General features: G+C 39.5%; 1 protein-coding gene across 9 annotated transcripts in view; it reads left to right on the top strand.

Moving 5' to 3' along the window:
* Window positions 1–15,795, top strand: part of LOC106057714 (transmembrane and coiled-coil domains protein 2-like) — a 98,703-nt gene that overhangs the window by 14,501 nt on the left and 68,407 nt on the right. For 4 of the 9 annotated variants that reach the window (XM_056015998.1, XM_056015996.1, XM_056016001.1 and 1 more), the window contains exons 2-3: window positions 8,135–8,379; window positions 11,240–11,320. In XM_056015998.1, the coding sequence (XP_055871973.1) occupies window positions 8,304–8,379; window positions 11,240–11,320 (157 nt within the window). In that variant the 5' untranslated portion in view covers window positions 8,135–8,303. Of the gene's footprint in view, window positions 1–8,134; window positions 8,380–10,964; window positions 11,075–11,239; window positions 11,321–15,194; window positions 15,229–15,795 lie in introns of those variants that run through there. The other 5 variants (XM_056016003.1, XM_056016004.1, XM_056016002.1 and 2 more) reach the window with 4 other exon arrangements.

The following is a 15,795-nucleotide window of genomic DNA, read 5'->3' as shown; positions in this document are numbered from 1 at the left end:
AGGGAGGATGAGAGCTCGATAGATCCCTAGTTTTGTGTTTATGGTGATACCTCGTCTATTCCAGACAATTTTAGACAGTCTGCCATATGAAGCACTGGCCTTGGCGATACGCAGGTCTATTTCATTATCGATCTTTCCGTTTCTGGAGAGTGTGCTGCCAAAACACATTGTTCTCATGAAACTAGTCTCTATTGGGTTTACTGCAGTATCCCACGACTTTAGCCGTCACGTCCTGAAGTATCGCTTTTAGCTGGCTCCAGTTCCTCACTGGATCATTTAGCTGGCTCCAGTTCCTGACTGGATCATTTAGCTGGCTCCAGTTCCTCACTGGATCATTTAGCTGGGCCTTTCTCAGATCAACCTCCAGTAGTACAATGAAGTGCTCTCGTACGTCAGCCAGCCAATCTAGGGCAAAGAAGCTAAATGTAGATTCATTTCTGGGTTTTTTTTTTAAAGCATCAGGTCTAGCTGAATATCAATGAGAATTAACTTTAATGAGTAGGAAAAGCCATAGAGGTGTGTTTACAAAGTCCAGCACATTATGTAAAACAACGAGACAGTACGGCGACACATAAGTATTTTTTCAGACAGTACAGCGACACATAAGAAGTTCTCTTCAGACAGTACAGCGACACATAAGAAGTTCTCTTCAGACAGTACAGCGACACATAAGACGTTCTCTTCAGACAGTACAGCGACACATAAGAAGTTCTCTTCAGACAGTACAGCGACACATAAGACGTTCTCTTCAGACAGTACAGCGACACATAAGAAGTTCTCTTCAGACAGTACGGCGACACATAAGAAGTTCTCTTCAGACAGTACAGCGACACATAAGAAGTTCTCTCCAGACAGTACAGCGACACATAAGAAGTTCTCTTCAGACAGTACAGCGACACATAAGAAGTTCTCTCCAGACAGTACAGCGACACACACGTACTGAAAGGTGTTCTACAAAGAAAGGCTTCGACAGAAGACAGTTAACAAATATTCATCTTTAACATGACCAGGTGTATCTCCTTGCGCACCGTCTTCTAAGTCTGGTCTACAGACCAGTGGCTATAAAACTATTGAAGCTCTAAGTAGTCCTATACATTTGCTTAACCAGGGGAAGGGGGGAAATTGTGCCCCCAGTTAAATCTTTTATTAGTTAGTAAGAGCAAAATATTCTTTCTTACAAAAGGTTCAGATGTCAAAATGTTTGTCAAATGTTTTCCATGTTTCGGATGTCCCTTCAGAGTTGAAAATAGTTTACTTCCTAGTCCAAATCTCCTGCAGGACAACGGGGGGTGGGAGCGGGCAGGGTTTGAACCCTAGACCATCGATAACTCCCAACGACAGACCAGCGCACAAACCGCAAGACCAGGCAGCTATCCATGTATAAAGGAGGAATAGTCTTTTAAAGGGAATAAAAAAAATAAATTTTTACATGTTTTATTTGTTTATTAAAAATTTCGATCTAATACGGTTTTTTTTTTAAAGCTGACATTGAAACGTCTAACGAACTAAGTTATGTTTTCTTCAGAACACTTTTTTTTGGGTACGTAACTTTCTTTTGTTTAAGTTTTTTGTTTATTTATGTTTATTTCTACACATCTCGAGATCTAGATCTTAAATCTAACTGTACTCTAGATCTAGATAATTGTCAGAGTGTAGCCTATATGAGGGATTATCCTTCAATCAGTGTGATTATCAAATGTGTTTTTTACAAAGAATAATATAAATATATTAAAATTATTTAAACCGTATCCTTCAAAAAAATAAAAATGTAAGTAAGGTTTTTATTATATTTTATTTTTATAGCGCCCCCCCCCCCCCAAAGGGGAATAGCTGCTATTAGATTTTGTGCGGTCTGTCCGTCCGTTCCGTTTCGAGCTCATAAACTGGAAAGGAATTAGAAAATCGGGCGTCATGATATTTTAGAACTTTCAAAGTTCCGATCATTATCATCATCAAACTCCATTAGAGTGAGGGCTTGAGAGGCTTAAATTCTCTCTTGCAAAAGCCCTGGACAGAAACCCTGATGTTTTGCGTAGTGCATACATGTCACCATACAGGTCGAGAATTTTTAGTTTCCCAGACTGTCGAGACGGAGATCAGCAAGTCTGGGGCAGTCAAACAGAATATGAGGCACGGTTTCCTCTTCCTCCCCGCAGCGGGGACACCGTGAATCGAAATTTGACCATAGCCGTGAGAAATATAAGCCAACAGGACAGTGGCCTGTTCTGCACTGTGCTATAATAGCTTGCTCAGTCCTGGACAGCCTCCATCACGGGGAAGTGCGGTCAGGGCGCCTCATGCGCTCCCAGACTCCACGGGCTTTTTGGGACTTGTCCCAGCACTCAAACCACTTTTCCATTTCTGTATTTTTTTAAATTATAGCCAGAGCATGATGAAAACTTGCAGCCTGTTCGGTGGGTGGAATTTGCCCTCACTTTGGGCCAAGGAGTCTGAAATAGTGTTGCCTGTCACACCTATGTGACTCGGTACCCACTGCATTATTACAGGGGTGCCATAGCGTTGTTTTATGTTGTGTGAAGCCATGATGACAGTGTCGATATTGGGGGACCATGGTCCAGGGCTTTATAAAGCCTGTAGTACAGATTTTGAGTCAAAAACCACAAAAATCTGTCTTGCTCTCAAATGTCCCTCGCCGAGTTGAGAGTCAATTACTTTTAAGGCTTCAAAGACTGCCATGGTCTCCGCATCAATACTGCAAACACTACCACATGGTCCAAAGATTTTGACTGAGTAAGTGCCAAGAAAGTCGATGTAGGCTCCAAAGCCTGCTCTTCCAGAATCTATCGATGCCGACCCATCAGTGTATGCAAAAATAGCACTGGGCTTGAATGTATTGTTGTAAATCTAAGGGAGGCAACTCAACGAAAGGTAAGAGGTAAGAATAAACGACGTATTTATTACAAGCTATCAACGACTAGTGGGACTTGGCCTTCCGCTATCAAGTCACAGGAAGTAATGGCTTAAGTTCTAAGAGTCAATACCAAAACACAGAACAGACCACCGACACACTTTCCAGTGTCTTTCCAGGTCTTCCAAACAGTTCACTAGTATCACACAGGACAGCACTTAGTCCCAGACTTGTTGAGACTCCCATGACTTCAGCCGGATCCACAATAGTCCTTCTTCCTGTAGAATAAATATGTCTTCTCCACTAATTTTGAATGTTTTGGAGATGCAGAAGATGTATTTAGATGCAGTCTTTTATGCATCACTACTATCTGATAAAGCTGGCCTCTCCACCAATTGACAAAAGTTCCGATGCAACTGCTACTTTTTTCTTTTCTGAAAGCGAACAATTTAATGTTTAAAATCCACTAAACTTTTACAACTATTCAGTATTAAAAACACAGGAGACATTTTAGTAAAACTCAAAAGAAGCTTTAGGCCTTATGAAAAGAATTTTATATAAATCAAAAAGAACATAAAACTAAAATGTTATTTCACCTTGGTTAGGCCAATAATAGAATATTAATAATAAACAAATTATAACAAACGAATATTCACATTTGACTAGTGTAACACCTTTAGTAAAATCACTAAATTTAGAAAGCTTTCAGGAGAGAAGACTCAAAAGTAAAGTAGCAATTATACATAAATCACAGAACCATAATCTTCAAATACAAAAACAAAATCTAATAAAATACTCAGAAAGACAAAAAGATAAAGGCACATTCCTCGTTCCATATGCTAGGACAAATTTGTACAAATTCTTTTTCTTATCTAGTGCTGTTAGAGCATGGAATTGGTTGCCTGAGCTGGCCAGGAAAACCAGTGTAGAATTTAAGTCATTGGTTAACATGTATGACTAGATACACGACGCGTAGGACGTAACCATCTTCTTTTTTGAAGTAACCTCTGCATTATATAAGATAAGAAGATAATATACTAGCTACTTACATTTTAAACAAAACAAAATCTTTTTTAAAGAGAAAAAAAAGGTAATTAGTATGCATTTAAGTCAATTATAATTTAAAACAACTGGGGTTGTGTAGCCACGGGAATTACTGCATTCCTCAGTAATCTTCGGACTCCAAAACATGCTTTATTATTATAGACCTTTAAAAGTTTTGTTTGTGACCCTTCATACTCCAGCGTCGGACAAACGGTTACGCCTGAGCAGGTTGTGGCAAAATATACAGCTGCGTAGCGACGTGATAGACTGAACTCCTCATTAATCTTCAGAGTCAAAGACAAAACTTATATCCACTCACTCTGTCTGGTCAAAAGTGTGTACACGTTATTTCTCCAACACCCCATCTTGGATCAAGCTAAAATTTCGCACAACTATCAATAAAAAAAATTAGTTAAATAACTATTGGTATTTAATTATTTTGTTTGGTATCTCGAACAAGGGAAAGAAATTGTACTTGACTGAAGCAGTGGTACAAGCTGAATTAGTCCACTTTGTAGGTCGCCGCTTTAAAGTAAGTTTAACACAAACAATACGTAACTAAACAATCTTTACAGTCTTAAGCATCTCACTAGCAGAGTGGTTAGTATGTCGGTTTTTAAAAAAACCGATTACGTTAAATTTCACCCAGATATCCCTTTCTTTCTCCTCCCCCCCCCCATTTTCCCAACTGGTCCAGACAAGTGACAGGATCATAAGCGTATTGAGAAAGCTAAAAGAATGAACTAGCACTAAACAAAAACAAATGACAAAAACATGACTCTATTCTAAATAGAATAACATGACTCTATTCTAAATAGAATAACTTGACTCTATTCTAAATATAATGACATGACTCTATTCTAAATATAATGGCATAGCTTTATTCTAAATGTAATGATATGACTCTATTCTAAATATAGTGACATGACTCTATTCTAAATATTGTTATGACTCTGCAATGCGCACCGCCATCCAGTCTAGTGCACTTCTAGTAACCAGACTAGAAATGGATGTTGACATTAGGAGACAAACGATTTCCGCCCAAGTGAAAAGACTGTGCCTAAGATAGATGATGTTTGTGTACCTGTGATGTCGTGTAAATAAACATATATGTGTCTCGTTGAGTTGCCTCGCTTAAGTTATTACAATTGTTGTCAGAAGTGGGATTATAGGCGACTCAACGAGAGGAGGTAGGATTCGATCACAATGGCATCTTTGAAACAACTAGACCAACTCTTAGTTAAAGAGCTAAGGCGGGAACCTCGTTACCGATATACATTATATGAAGATTGGTGGTACCAAGGAGGTGCTTACAGCTCGTCTCCTGCAAACCCTGATCGATGAAGACGAAGATCCGGATACCTACCTATTTGAAATTAAACCCGAGATTTATGAGCTCATTGGCAAGATACATGAAGTTATTGATGCAATGAGTGAATAAATTAACAAGGTAGATAAAATGGTGTCTGAAGCGAAAAAAAACACTTGGTTCGTGAATTCTGCGTTGTGAAAACACTCGGTCCATGAATTCTGCGCTCTGAAAACACTTGGTCCATAAATTCTGAGGTCTGAAAACACTTGGTCCATGAATTCTGTGGTGTGATAACACTTGGTCCATGAAATCTGCGGTCTGAAAACACTTGGTCCATGAATTCTGCGCTCTGAAAACACTTGGTCCATGAAATCTGCACTCTGAAAACACTTGGACCATGAATTCTGCGCTCTGAAAATACTTGGTCTATGAATTCTGCGCTCTAAAAACACTTGGTCCATGAAATCTGCACTCTGAAAACACTTGGTCTATGAATTTGCGCTCTGAAAATACTTGGTCTATGAATTTGCGCTCTGAAAACACTTGGTCCATGAATTCTGGGGTCTGAATACACTTGGTCTATGAATTCTGCACTCTAAAAACTATGAATTTGCGCTCTAAAAACACTTGGTCCATGAATTCTGCGCTCTAAAAACACTTGGACCATGAATTCTGCGCTCTGAAAATACTTGGTCTATGAATTCTGCGCTCTAAAAACACTTGGTCCATGAAATCTGCACTCTGAAAACACTTGGTCTATGAATTTGCGCTCTGAAAATACTTGGTCTATGAATTTGCGCTCTGAAAACACTTGGTCCATGAATTCTGGGGTCTGAATACACTTGGTCCATGAAATCTGCGCTCTAAAAACACTTGGTCCATGAAATCTGCACTCTGAAAACACTTGGTCTATGAATTTGCGCTCTGAAAACACTTGGTTCATTGCGTTGTACTCTAACATTGTTGGACTTGCGCTTTTTAAGGTACGAAAAAAAAAAAGGCGAAACGACATGAGCAATTTTTGAAGCTCAGAATGCAGGATAAAACGTTAATTCCAGGATGGGGATAGGACAGTTTTTACCCAAACAATCTTACTGGATGGAGGGGGAACCTTCTTCTCTCCAAAACTATCACCATAAAGAACAATTTCTTTACTTAAGAAAACACTCAATCTGAATTCCTAAGGGCTATCACTCATGCACCTACTGACTGACAGATCACTCATTCTCCCACTTGTCATTGACAAAAAAAAAAGAATTAGAAAATTGAACCCGTTACTACTTTCTGTGTGTCTATAACAACGAAACACCTTTCAAGATCGAAACCGCAGTAGTTAAATTACCGAAAACGTTTTTTTCATTTGCGATTTAGAGCCCCCACTATGTTTGTTCAAGCCGACATATTCAAAAGTACACGATTAAACTTTCTTTCCTTTTTAAACTTTTGTTGTGCGCACATCTCTTTTTGTTTGATGAAGCCGACATCGACTGATGACGTGTTTTTATGTGTATGTATAGAAACAAAAGTAAATGTATCTATAACATTGTTATGTTGTGTGTTGAAGGTGGAAGTAAAAAAAAAGATAATTCTTGGGTAAGAGAGCGTTACTGTATAGAGTGATAACAAAAAGGGATCAGACCAAAGGCTATGAAATGCTTAAATATTACGAAGCTGAAGAAAAGTTAGCAATTGTATGGAAAATCTTTTTTTTTTTTTTTGTGGTGGTAACGTGGAAATCTAGAAAAGTGAACCTATAATTCTCAGTCTAGAAGCATATGTGTTTGTGTGTGTTTCGACAGAAGCGGCGCCGTTCTAATTGAACGTAACAAATAGACATCACGGGCCTGTTACAGGAGAATTAGTCATTGGTGTGTGCGTGGGGGGGAGGGGTTCCGGACAAAAAATTTGAGCGTTCGATGCGTAGGATGCAATAATAAAAATAGACTCAGAGAGCCTTTGAAATATTTGGATAAAGAGCCGAAAACTCGATGAATACTCAGAGATTTCCAAAGGCGTAGGGTGAGTAGGGGGGAATAAGTGATATACCCGGTATTTACATTCATTGGAAAAAAGTAGGCCTATATGGTTGGGAGACTAGCGTTATAAAGCGGGCTGTGCCAATTAGATATAACAGATTATAAAATTAAAGGGGTTTTTTTAGTAGGCGGAGCAGGATGTGAAAAGTAAAAAAGGACCAGCCCCCAAAACTATCTCATAGAGTCTATCAAATAGTTCAAAATAACTGAACATCAGAAGTATACTCAGAGAATGTCAAGAGAAATATTTCAAGAGTTGGTGGAGAGGGGGGGGGAGAGAGAGAGAAAAAAAGAAACTCGAATTTAGGCACTGTCCTAGTTATGAATGGGACCGGGTTCAAGTCAAACAAAAACCAAACAATATATAGCCTTGGACCAAACCAACCAGTAGGTAAAGGGAGAGTATCTAGGGATGAAAAACTATTTCCGAAAAAAAAAAAGAGTGTGTGTGTTTGCGTCAAGTGTGTTTCAAGTTCAGTATGAAAGTGTATGTCTTCTTTTTTTTTAAATTTTGGAGCAAAATGTTCTCATTAAAGTGTACCATGTTTGGTTAAAATGTTCCCATTAAAGTGTACCATGTTTGGTTAAAATGTTCCCATTAAAGTGTACCATGTTTGGTTAAAATGTTCCCATTAAAGTGTACCATGTTTGGTTAAAATGTTCCCATTAAAGTGTACTATGTTTGGTTAAAATGTTCCCATTAAAGTGTACCATGTTTGGTTAAAATGTTCCCATTAAAGTGTACCATGTTTGGTTAAAATGTTCCCATTAACCATTAAAACGCGTTTGGTAGTTGAGCCTCTAAACATCAGAATAGTAATTCCATTTTGATTGCACTCATTGTTAAACAGCTCAGCACCTTAAGGGTTAAAGTGTACCATGTTTGGTTAAAAGAGAAACAAGGGGATGCCACTCTTGTATAAACGTGTAATTGAGTTACTTTTGAGGTAAAAAATGTTTTTTTGAAATAACAAAAATATTGAGACTAAGAACACAGTGCATTGACATTCTTGAGAATCAGCGTGTCCGGCGATTACATATCATGTTTAAATTAAATCCCTTTGTCAAGGGAAAGTCCAAATCAGCGGAAGATATTCAAATTATCATTCACTTGGCTGGTAAGTTGCCTTTATTTTGACAAAGTTTAGATCCATTCACATTATCCGTCTGTCTGTCTGATAGAAGTTTCTACACCTCTCTCCCACACCCATTCTCGGATCAAGTGGAAACTTAGCACAATTACTCATTGGCATAGACAAGACATGAATCAATTAAAACAAAATTCGTCAATTTATTACTGGTAATTAATTATGTTGTTTGATACCAACAATTGTTATTAATTCTTCAGTATCCATAGATACGGCTAAATATGTAGAGTTTCATCTCCTTAGATATTGAACTTCTCCCAAACCCGTTCTCTTATCAAGTTGAAACTTTAAACAATTATTTATTGTATCTAACAAAACATGAATCAATGCAAAAATTAACTAAGTAGTCAATTAATTATTGGTAATTATTATTATATCCAATATGGTAAATAGCTTCTACATTATTGAGAGTGCGGAGTTCTTTCCCTTAGATAAGCTTTGTTTATATATCTATATATATTGCTTGCTTTTCACTGAAAAGCTCAGACAAATAGTTAATTGGACATGGCGTCTAAACAAAAAAAAAGCCCAATATTGTCAGCCATCTATTCCTAGGAGTATTTGACTCTAAAGTCACATGTTTTCTCACGAACAGATTGTAAAGTTTTGAGTGACTCAAGGCCAAACGTTTTCTCGTCTTTATCCTCTACATTAGAATGTATCAATGGGAACCGAATGAAATTGTTTGCTATTGACAAAAATGATATTAAGCCTTTAAGTTTACCATATTTGTCCTCTGTAACTAGGTCACTGACTTGTTAGTTTTAACTAGGTCATTGACTTGTTATTTGTAACTAGGTCATTGACTTGTTATTTGTAACTAGGTCATTGACTTGTTATTTGTAACTAGGTCATTGACTTGTTATTTGAAACTAGGTCATTTACTTGTTATTTGTAACTAGGTCATTGACTTGTTATTTGTAACTAGGTCATTGATTTGTTATTTGTAACTAGGTCATTGACTTCTATTTCTAACTAGGTCATTGACTTCTATTTCTAACTAGGTCATTGACTTGTTATTTGTAACTAGGTCATTGACTTGTTATTTGTAACTAGGCCATTGACTTGTTATTTGTAACTAGGTCATTGACTTGTTATTTGTAACTAGGTCATTGACTTGTTATTTGTAACTAGTTATGTACTTTGAAGAGGACCTTCAAAAGAGCCTGTCCCTCTTCGCTTATGCCTGCAAAAGTTTTGGCCTCACCATTAATGTAAAAAAGACAGAAGTGCTGCACCAACCTCCTCCAAATAAATCTGTCACAGAACCAGACTTTCTCATAGATGGCCAGAAATTAGCAAATGTCAAAAAGTTTCAGCAAACGCCAATCTAGATGATGAGATTGACTTCCGTGTTGTTCGTGCCACTGCTGCTTTTGGCAGACTTCAAGAACAAGTGTGGCAACGGAGAGCACTCAGCATATCTACAAAACTGAAAGTCTACAGTGCTCTCTCCCGTCACTCCTATATGCATCAGAGTCCTGGACCCTATACTCCCGCCACACCAAAAAGCTAAACTCCTTCCATCTACGCTGTCTAAGGAGTATCCATAAGGTGCGTTGGTCCAACCACCTACCAGACACAGAAATCTTAAAGCTGTCCAACATGCACAGTATCAATGCGACAGTAAAAAGGTCCCAACTCCGATGGGAGGGACATGTAGTCCGCAAAATCGCCTTCCCAAGCGACTTCTGTACGGGGAGTTGTGTGCAGGAAAGCGCTCCCAAAGAGGCCATTACAAGCACTACAAAGACACTCTCAAGAGCTCCTTCAAGGAATGCGATATCGACATTCACAGCTGGGAAGCACTAGCTCTCGATCGCTCCTCATGGCGTGAAGCTGTGAGTCTCAGAGTCTCAAGATTTGAAGCAAGAAGAGTGGTCAGGGCGAAAGAGCGCCGAACCAACAAAAAGCTGAGAGAAGAAGCTGGCCTACCTGCAGCTGACCTAACCCACCCATGCGACATATGCGGCCGGCTTTTTAAAGCGAGGATTGGACTCTACAGCCATCTTCGAGTCAATAGGAAATAAGAAATGTGCTAATCTTTGACCACGAAGGAGGAGCTATATATGTAGGCCAATATTTTTTAAAACAAAATGTGACAAGCAGGGGTTTATGTAATTTCTAAGCGGAAAATTATTTGTCTACGAATCGGTATGTTTAAAAAGTAGAGCCAATGGACATTGACACCGCTGACCTTCGACCAAAGGGAAAACCTCGTCCAGAGACCCGAGGAAATGTGATCCAAATGTTAAACCTTCATTTTGTATGGCAGCAAGTAGTGTAGTGGTTATTGCTTGTTTTTGTACTTTAGTTATAACTTCTAATATTGGTGCTGAAAAAAAGCGAAATTTTTTAACAAATCTGCATTGTTTTCTAAGCGAACACGTTAGGGCGTGCCTCTGCGTGTATGTGAAAACACAAACTCTCAATCTCTCATTGTAATCTTGACTTTTCTTCACATACACGAAATACTGTATGAATGCCTGTGTTTGTGTACAAAGTTTTAATAAACAAAGGAAATGTAGGTAGAACATTTTTTTTTCTTGTTGCAGGTCGGAGTAAGGGATATCAGAATTCAAGGATTGAAAGATCTATGTGTGGGTTGAAAGATCTATGTGTGTGGGTTGAAAGATCTATGTGTGGGAAACCATTACGATGCGCAGTATGTTAAAAAAAAAATCAAATATTTCTATTTAATCTAAGGGATATTAGAATTCCTAAGCCAAAAGTATGGGTTGGTAGCGTTAGAATCAGTGTTGTACCATCGAAGGTTGGGAAAAGTCCATAATTTTTGACAAATATTTTTTTGCTTCCTATTGTTTTGTAGAGGATGAAATCAAAGATGACCGGCTTCCCACTATTCCAATGAAGTCATGTCAATCTCCACCGAGGAAGAGTCTTCAAGAAAGTGAGTAGCTTACGAGCCTTAGTTCACTTTATTATTTGACTATTTAGAACTACTTCAATCCCTATAAGGTAAGGTCTATACTTTCTTTTTCATTGATCAATTATCATACATCAATGTATGAATGATGCAGAGGATCTCGGAGATGGGCTGGAATTACATAGATACGACCGATAAACCCATTGCGGTGGCTACTTGCATATCTAACACCATCTGTAGTAGTGCTTGTTCCTTGTCCTATTATGAAATCTTATCTTATCTTGTATAATACAGACGTTACTTAAAAAAAAAGAAGTTTACGTGCATCGTTGTGCATTTAGTCATGCATATTAACCAATGAACTAAATTCTGCCAAGTCACTGGTTTTCCTGGCTAGCTCAGGCAAACCATTCCATGGTCTAATAGCACTAGGGAAGAAGGAGTTTTTGTACAAATTTGTCCTAGCATATGGAACGAGAAAAGGTAACTGTTCGATTAATGTAGATCTCGTATGCAACATACCGACAAATCCATCTAATTCTGAAAATAATGTAAGCTTAGTTTAAGCTTCGTATAAATATAATCAGCTATGCTGTGTCAGATTTTTACTCAGGGAGAAATAATATTCAATCTAACTTTATTTTTAAATAATAATAATAATGGCAATGTCTTAGATTCTGAAGATTAACGATGAATGCAGTGTTTTACGGCACTACGCAAACCTAGTTGCAACCTGCATATTTTAACGCATCTCGTACAGACAAAGTTGTTGTCTCAGCGATCTATTTAAGTTTTCTTTTCGTCTTCTGTGCCTAAAGACTTTCTTTTGGGTCTTAAATGAATGTGCCGTGGCCTTTGTGAGAACTCTCCAACGTCTCTTTCAGGGGTCATCTGTGGCCAACTACTTCCCTCTATGCCACTGAGGACCAATTGGTGGCTCAATTTATCTTAATAACGCTGTTACGCACTTCTGTTACGCCGTCCTTAAATTAAGCTCGCCAAAGAATATCGCCTTTGGGATGCGTTTCGTTCCACCCTGCGCAGCTGTTGAATGGTACTAGTGCTTCTATATTATCCACACCGGCCTCCAGCAGAACATGTTTATTTGTAATGTAGTCTAGTATGCGTGGCTTGTTAGGTGTCTAGGGGATGATTATTTTGAGTTTGCCACCCACTGGGCCATCAGAGATATATCGGGAGCAGGCAAGCAACAAAACAAACAAGGAGAAAGATACACAAATTTTAAAGAATTGATGGACATTTATTTACATGAAATATAGAAGGTGATATTATATCATCATACTTTGCACTTTATGAGAGAGTATGTCACTTTTGTCCTACAAACTTATCTGGTTTTCCTTTCGATGCAGTAGCTGGCTGTGCTCCTGGCTGGAAGTCTTGCAGCTGGAGTTGGTGCTCTAGCGGGTAGAGGGTTGCCGGTGATTCATTACTCGTGGAGTCTCAATCCAAAGTTCTGTTTTGGGCACAGTAGGGTGGGTGGCCGGCTACCGTGGGCACAAGGGTGCTGCGGGCAGAGCTGATCTGCCGTGGGCAGCATTGTTAACAGGATAGGTCCAATAAGTTGCGATGAGCAGGCGAAGTTATGAAGTCTTGCATAGACACGTGGTCTCAGGAACGTAGTGTCTAATAGGCGTGTGCCGTGTGGTATCCCGAAAGCACGTACTACCGAATAGGCAGATAGCGCCAAGTAGGTTTGCAAGTAGGCAGTAATGCTAAATAGGCAGACACCTGAGGGGGGCTACGGATAAACAAAGACTGTCCTCGACTGAGGTGCATTCGTCAGATTGGTAAAATTGCGTTTGAGTACAATGGGGAGAAGATGGCAAATGGAATTGTTTAAATACAAAGCGTGGTCGAGAGGCCAAGTGCGCTTGAACTTGGCTTGGCTACCTAGAAGGGGGCTCGAGGTTCGACACCCGACTCGGACAGAGTTGTGTTTACTGAGCGTCTAAAGGCAGCACGGAAAACTAACTCCTAGATACCCCCTCCCCCCACCGGTCCTCAAATGAGATTGGACCAAAAGCGCTCTGAGCATACTATAAGCATGAAAGTAGCGCTATATAAAAAGCTATAATAATAATAAAATAGACGGCTGGCAGTAGCAATATAAAAGGTGTAAAGTAAGGGAGATAATAAACTCAATTAAACATAAGTGGAAAGAGGCGGGGCCGGGGGGGGGAGGACGATGGTCAGCAACTGTAAGGGTTGTGTTAAAAGAATAGAATAGAATATCATAACCTACGCACCGACATCGACCATGACGCTATTGTTTACATACGGCCGTCGGCCATGAACAATGGAGTGAACTTGAATGAAGAGAGTGTCCGTTCAAAGGGGGGGGGGGGATAATTTACATCTCATTTCTAAGCGCAGTGTCAGCGCGTTAGAAAGATCAAGGCGATCAGCCGAGATAAAGGAAATAAAATAAGACGTATCAATAATATTATGGACATAGGTTAATGCAATATATAAATATATACATTTGAAATGGTTATGTTTCTTACTTACGACAGTGAGAAATACACAATGCACACATTAAACATAAATGAAATAAGTTAAATCCAAATAATATTATCCAGCAAGAATTACAGACAAACTGATGAAATGGAACTGTGATTAAGTTCGGCTTACCATTCCTCTAAAAGTAAGAATGAATAATAGAGTCCAAACTCGACTGTCAGCGAGATGAAGACAATGACAAAGTGTGTCTATTCCTACTTGGTCTACCTTATAAAGGCCTGGAAGAGATGTGTGGAAAAGGGAAGGGCGAGAGACTAAAGATTATCTCCCCCACATGGCTGACATCTGACTCGAGAATGGATTCGCTCCTAGAATTGTCAAGAGGCGTATTGACACAGATTATCTGCTTGATCAAAGAGAGACGTCGGTAGGGGTGAAGGAAAGAATGAAGTATGTCCGGAAGTGCGGGATGGGTAGGCTGCCTAGGTGGTGTCGACGGTGAACGTCAGACACCTGGCGCCAATGACCAACGCCCGTGCTAGGACTGTTTATCTTTACCCAGGTCAAGGGGAGATAAGCGAAAAGTCGTGGCCAAGGTGGTGGACTCAGTCTAGCGAGAAGAGGAAAAGGTAGGGTTTGGTGGTGAGATCGGGCCTAAGAGTAAGAAATAATTGAGATAGAAGAAATAAATAATAATTAATGCTGTGATAAAATTGAGTGACTCTGTCAGCAAGCTTTTGGGCTGTGACAGAGAACCCAGGTCTTGAAGCCATACAAAAGTGTGGTGAGAACCACTGCTTTAAAAACTAAATTTTTGTTACTAGCTAAGAGACCTATTCCACCATACTCTCAGCTTGAGGCTACCAAAAGCGCATTTGGCTTTTGCGAGACGGTTGTCTATTTCTCTGGACACTGAGCATCGTTGAACACTTGCTGCCCAGGTAGATAAAGTGGTCAACAACATATAATAGATGCCATTCTGCCCATTCACATTGATTTTTTGGAGCTGGATTAGTTCCAATTGGTAACATCTGAAGCACGTTCTCCATTTTTGTTTGTTTGTTTTTGTTTATTTTAGGTTGATGGACAGACTAAACGAGACAGCAGTCTCGGCTAATTCATGGACGTCAAGTTGAAGCTCCTGTTCGGTGTGTGCAAGAAGGGCGCAATCTTCCGCATAGAGCAGCTCAGTAGCAATCATCTCCTTATGTACAGGAGACCAGACGCCATATGTTAAATATGCTGCAATCCGTGCGGAACTTGATGCTCTCATTGAGCTGATAGACCATCATTGTATCTGATTTGACTTTTTTTTTACTCTCATGCAGTTGCTTCAGAATAGCGACGAATCTTGGAGGATATTTGAACCAAGACAGAATCCTCCACAAGCCGTTGCTTCCTCCCGTGTCAAATGCTTTGGTGAGATCGATGAATGCAGTGTAAATATCCAGGTTCTACTGATGTCCCTGCATTTTTAAATAAAAGCATAAATATTTTTTCTTGTTCGTCAGCGTTCTATTTATCATGTCGGAGTGTTCAGATGAGTGGACCAACATCTGAGATGAACTGCGCAGTGATTTTCAAATCAGGCAGCTCTTCACATAGTTTTTCTTCTTTGTGGTTTGTTTTGGAGCCTGTGTCTTGTTTGGGTCTCTTGATTCAAAATGCAGTTTTGAAGGACCTGTTCGGCATACTCTGGTGACACGCCACAAGGGCTAATTTCACTAGTCCCAATTTTTAGCTTCGGAACATGTGTTGTCTCGTTCAGAGTTGCTGCCCATCGAGCGCCTCCCCAGGTGGCGGGTACGGGAATACCCTCTAGATATGCTGGGTACCAAAGAAATATAATAGTAAAAAATCAAACCTTTTTTTACTTGCAGGAATTGGGTGCATCCAAAAAAGATAGGACACATTAGCCAAAAGTAAAAGCAGTATCCAGAGAACGGAAAGGGACACTCCCCTAGATGGTTGTGCTCGTGCAATACTGTTAAGAAAGCTTTTACACATCCGGACACTGG

This window comes from Biomphalaria glabrata, chromosome 17 (genome assembly GCF_947242115.1).
Source record: "Biomphalaria glabrata chromosome 17, xgBioGlab47.1, whole genome shotgun sequence".
NCBI classification, from domain to species: Eukaryota; Metazoa; Mollusca; class Gastropoda; family Planorbidae; genus Biomphalaria; species Biomphalaria glabrata.
This window is presented reverse-complemented; position numbering and strand designations above follow the sequence as displayed.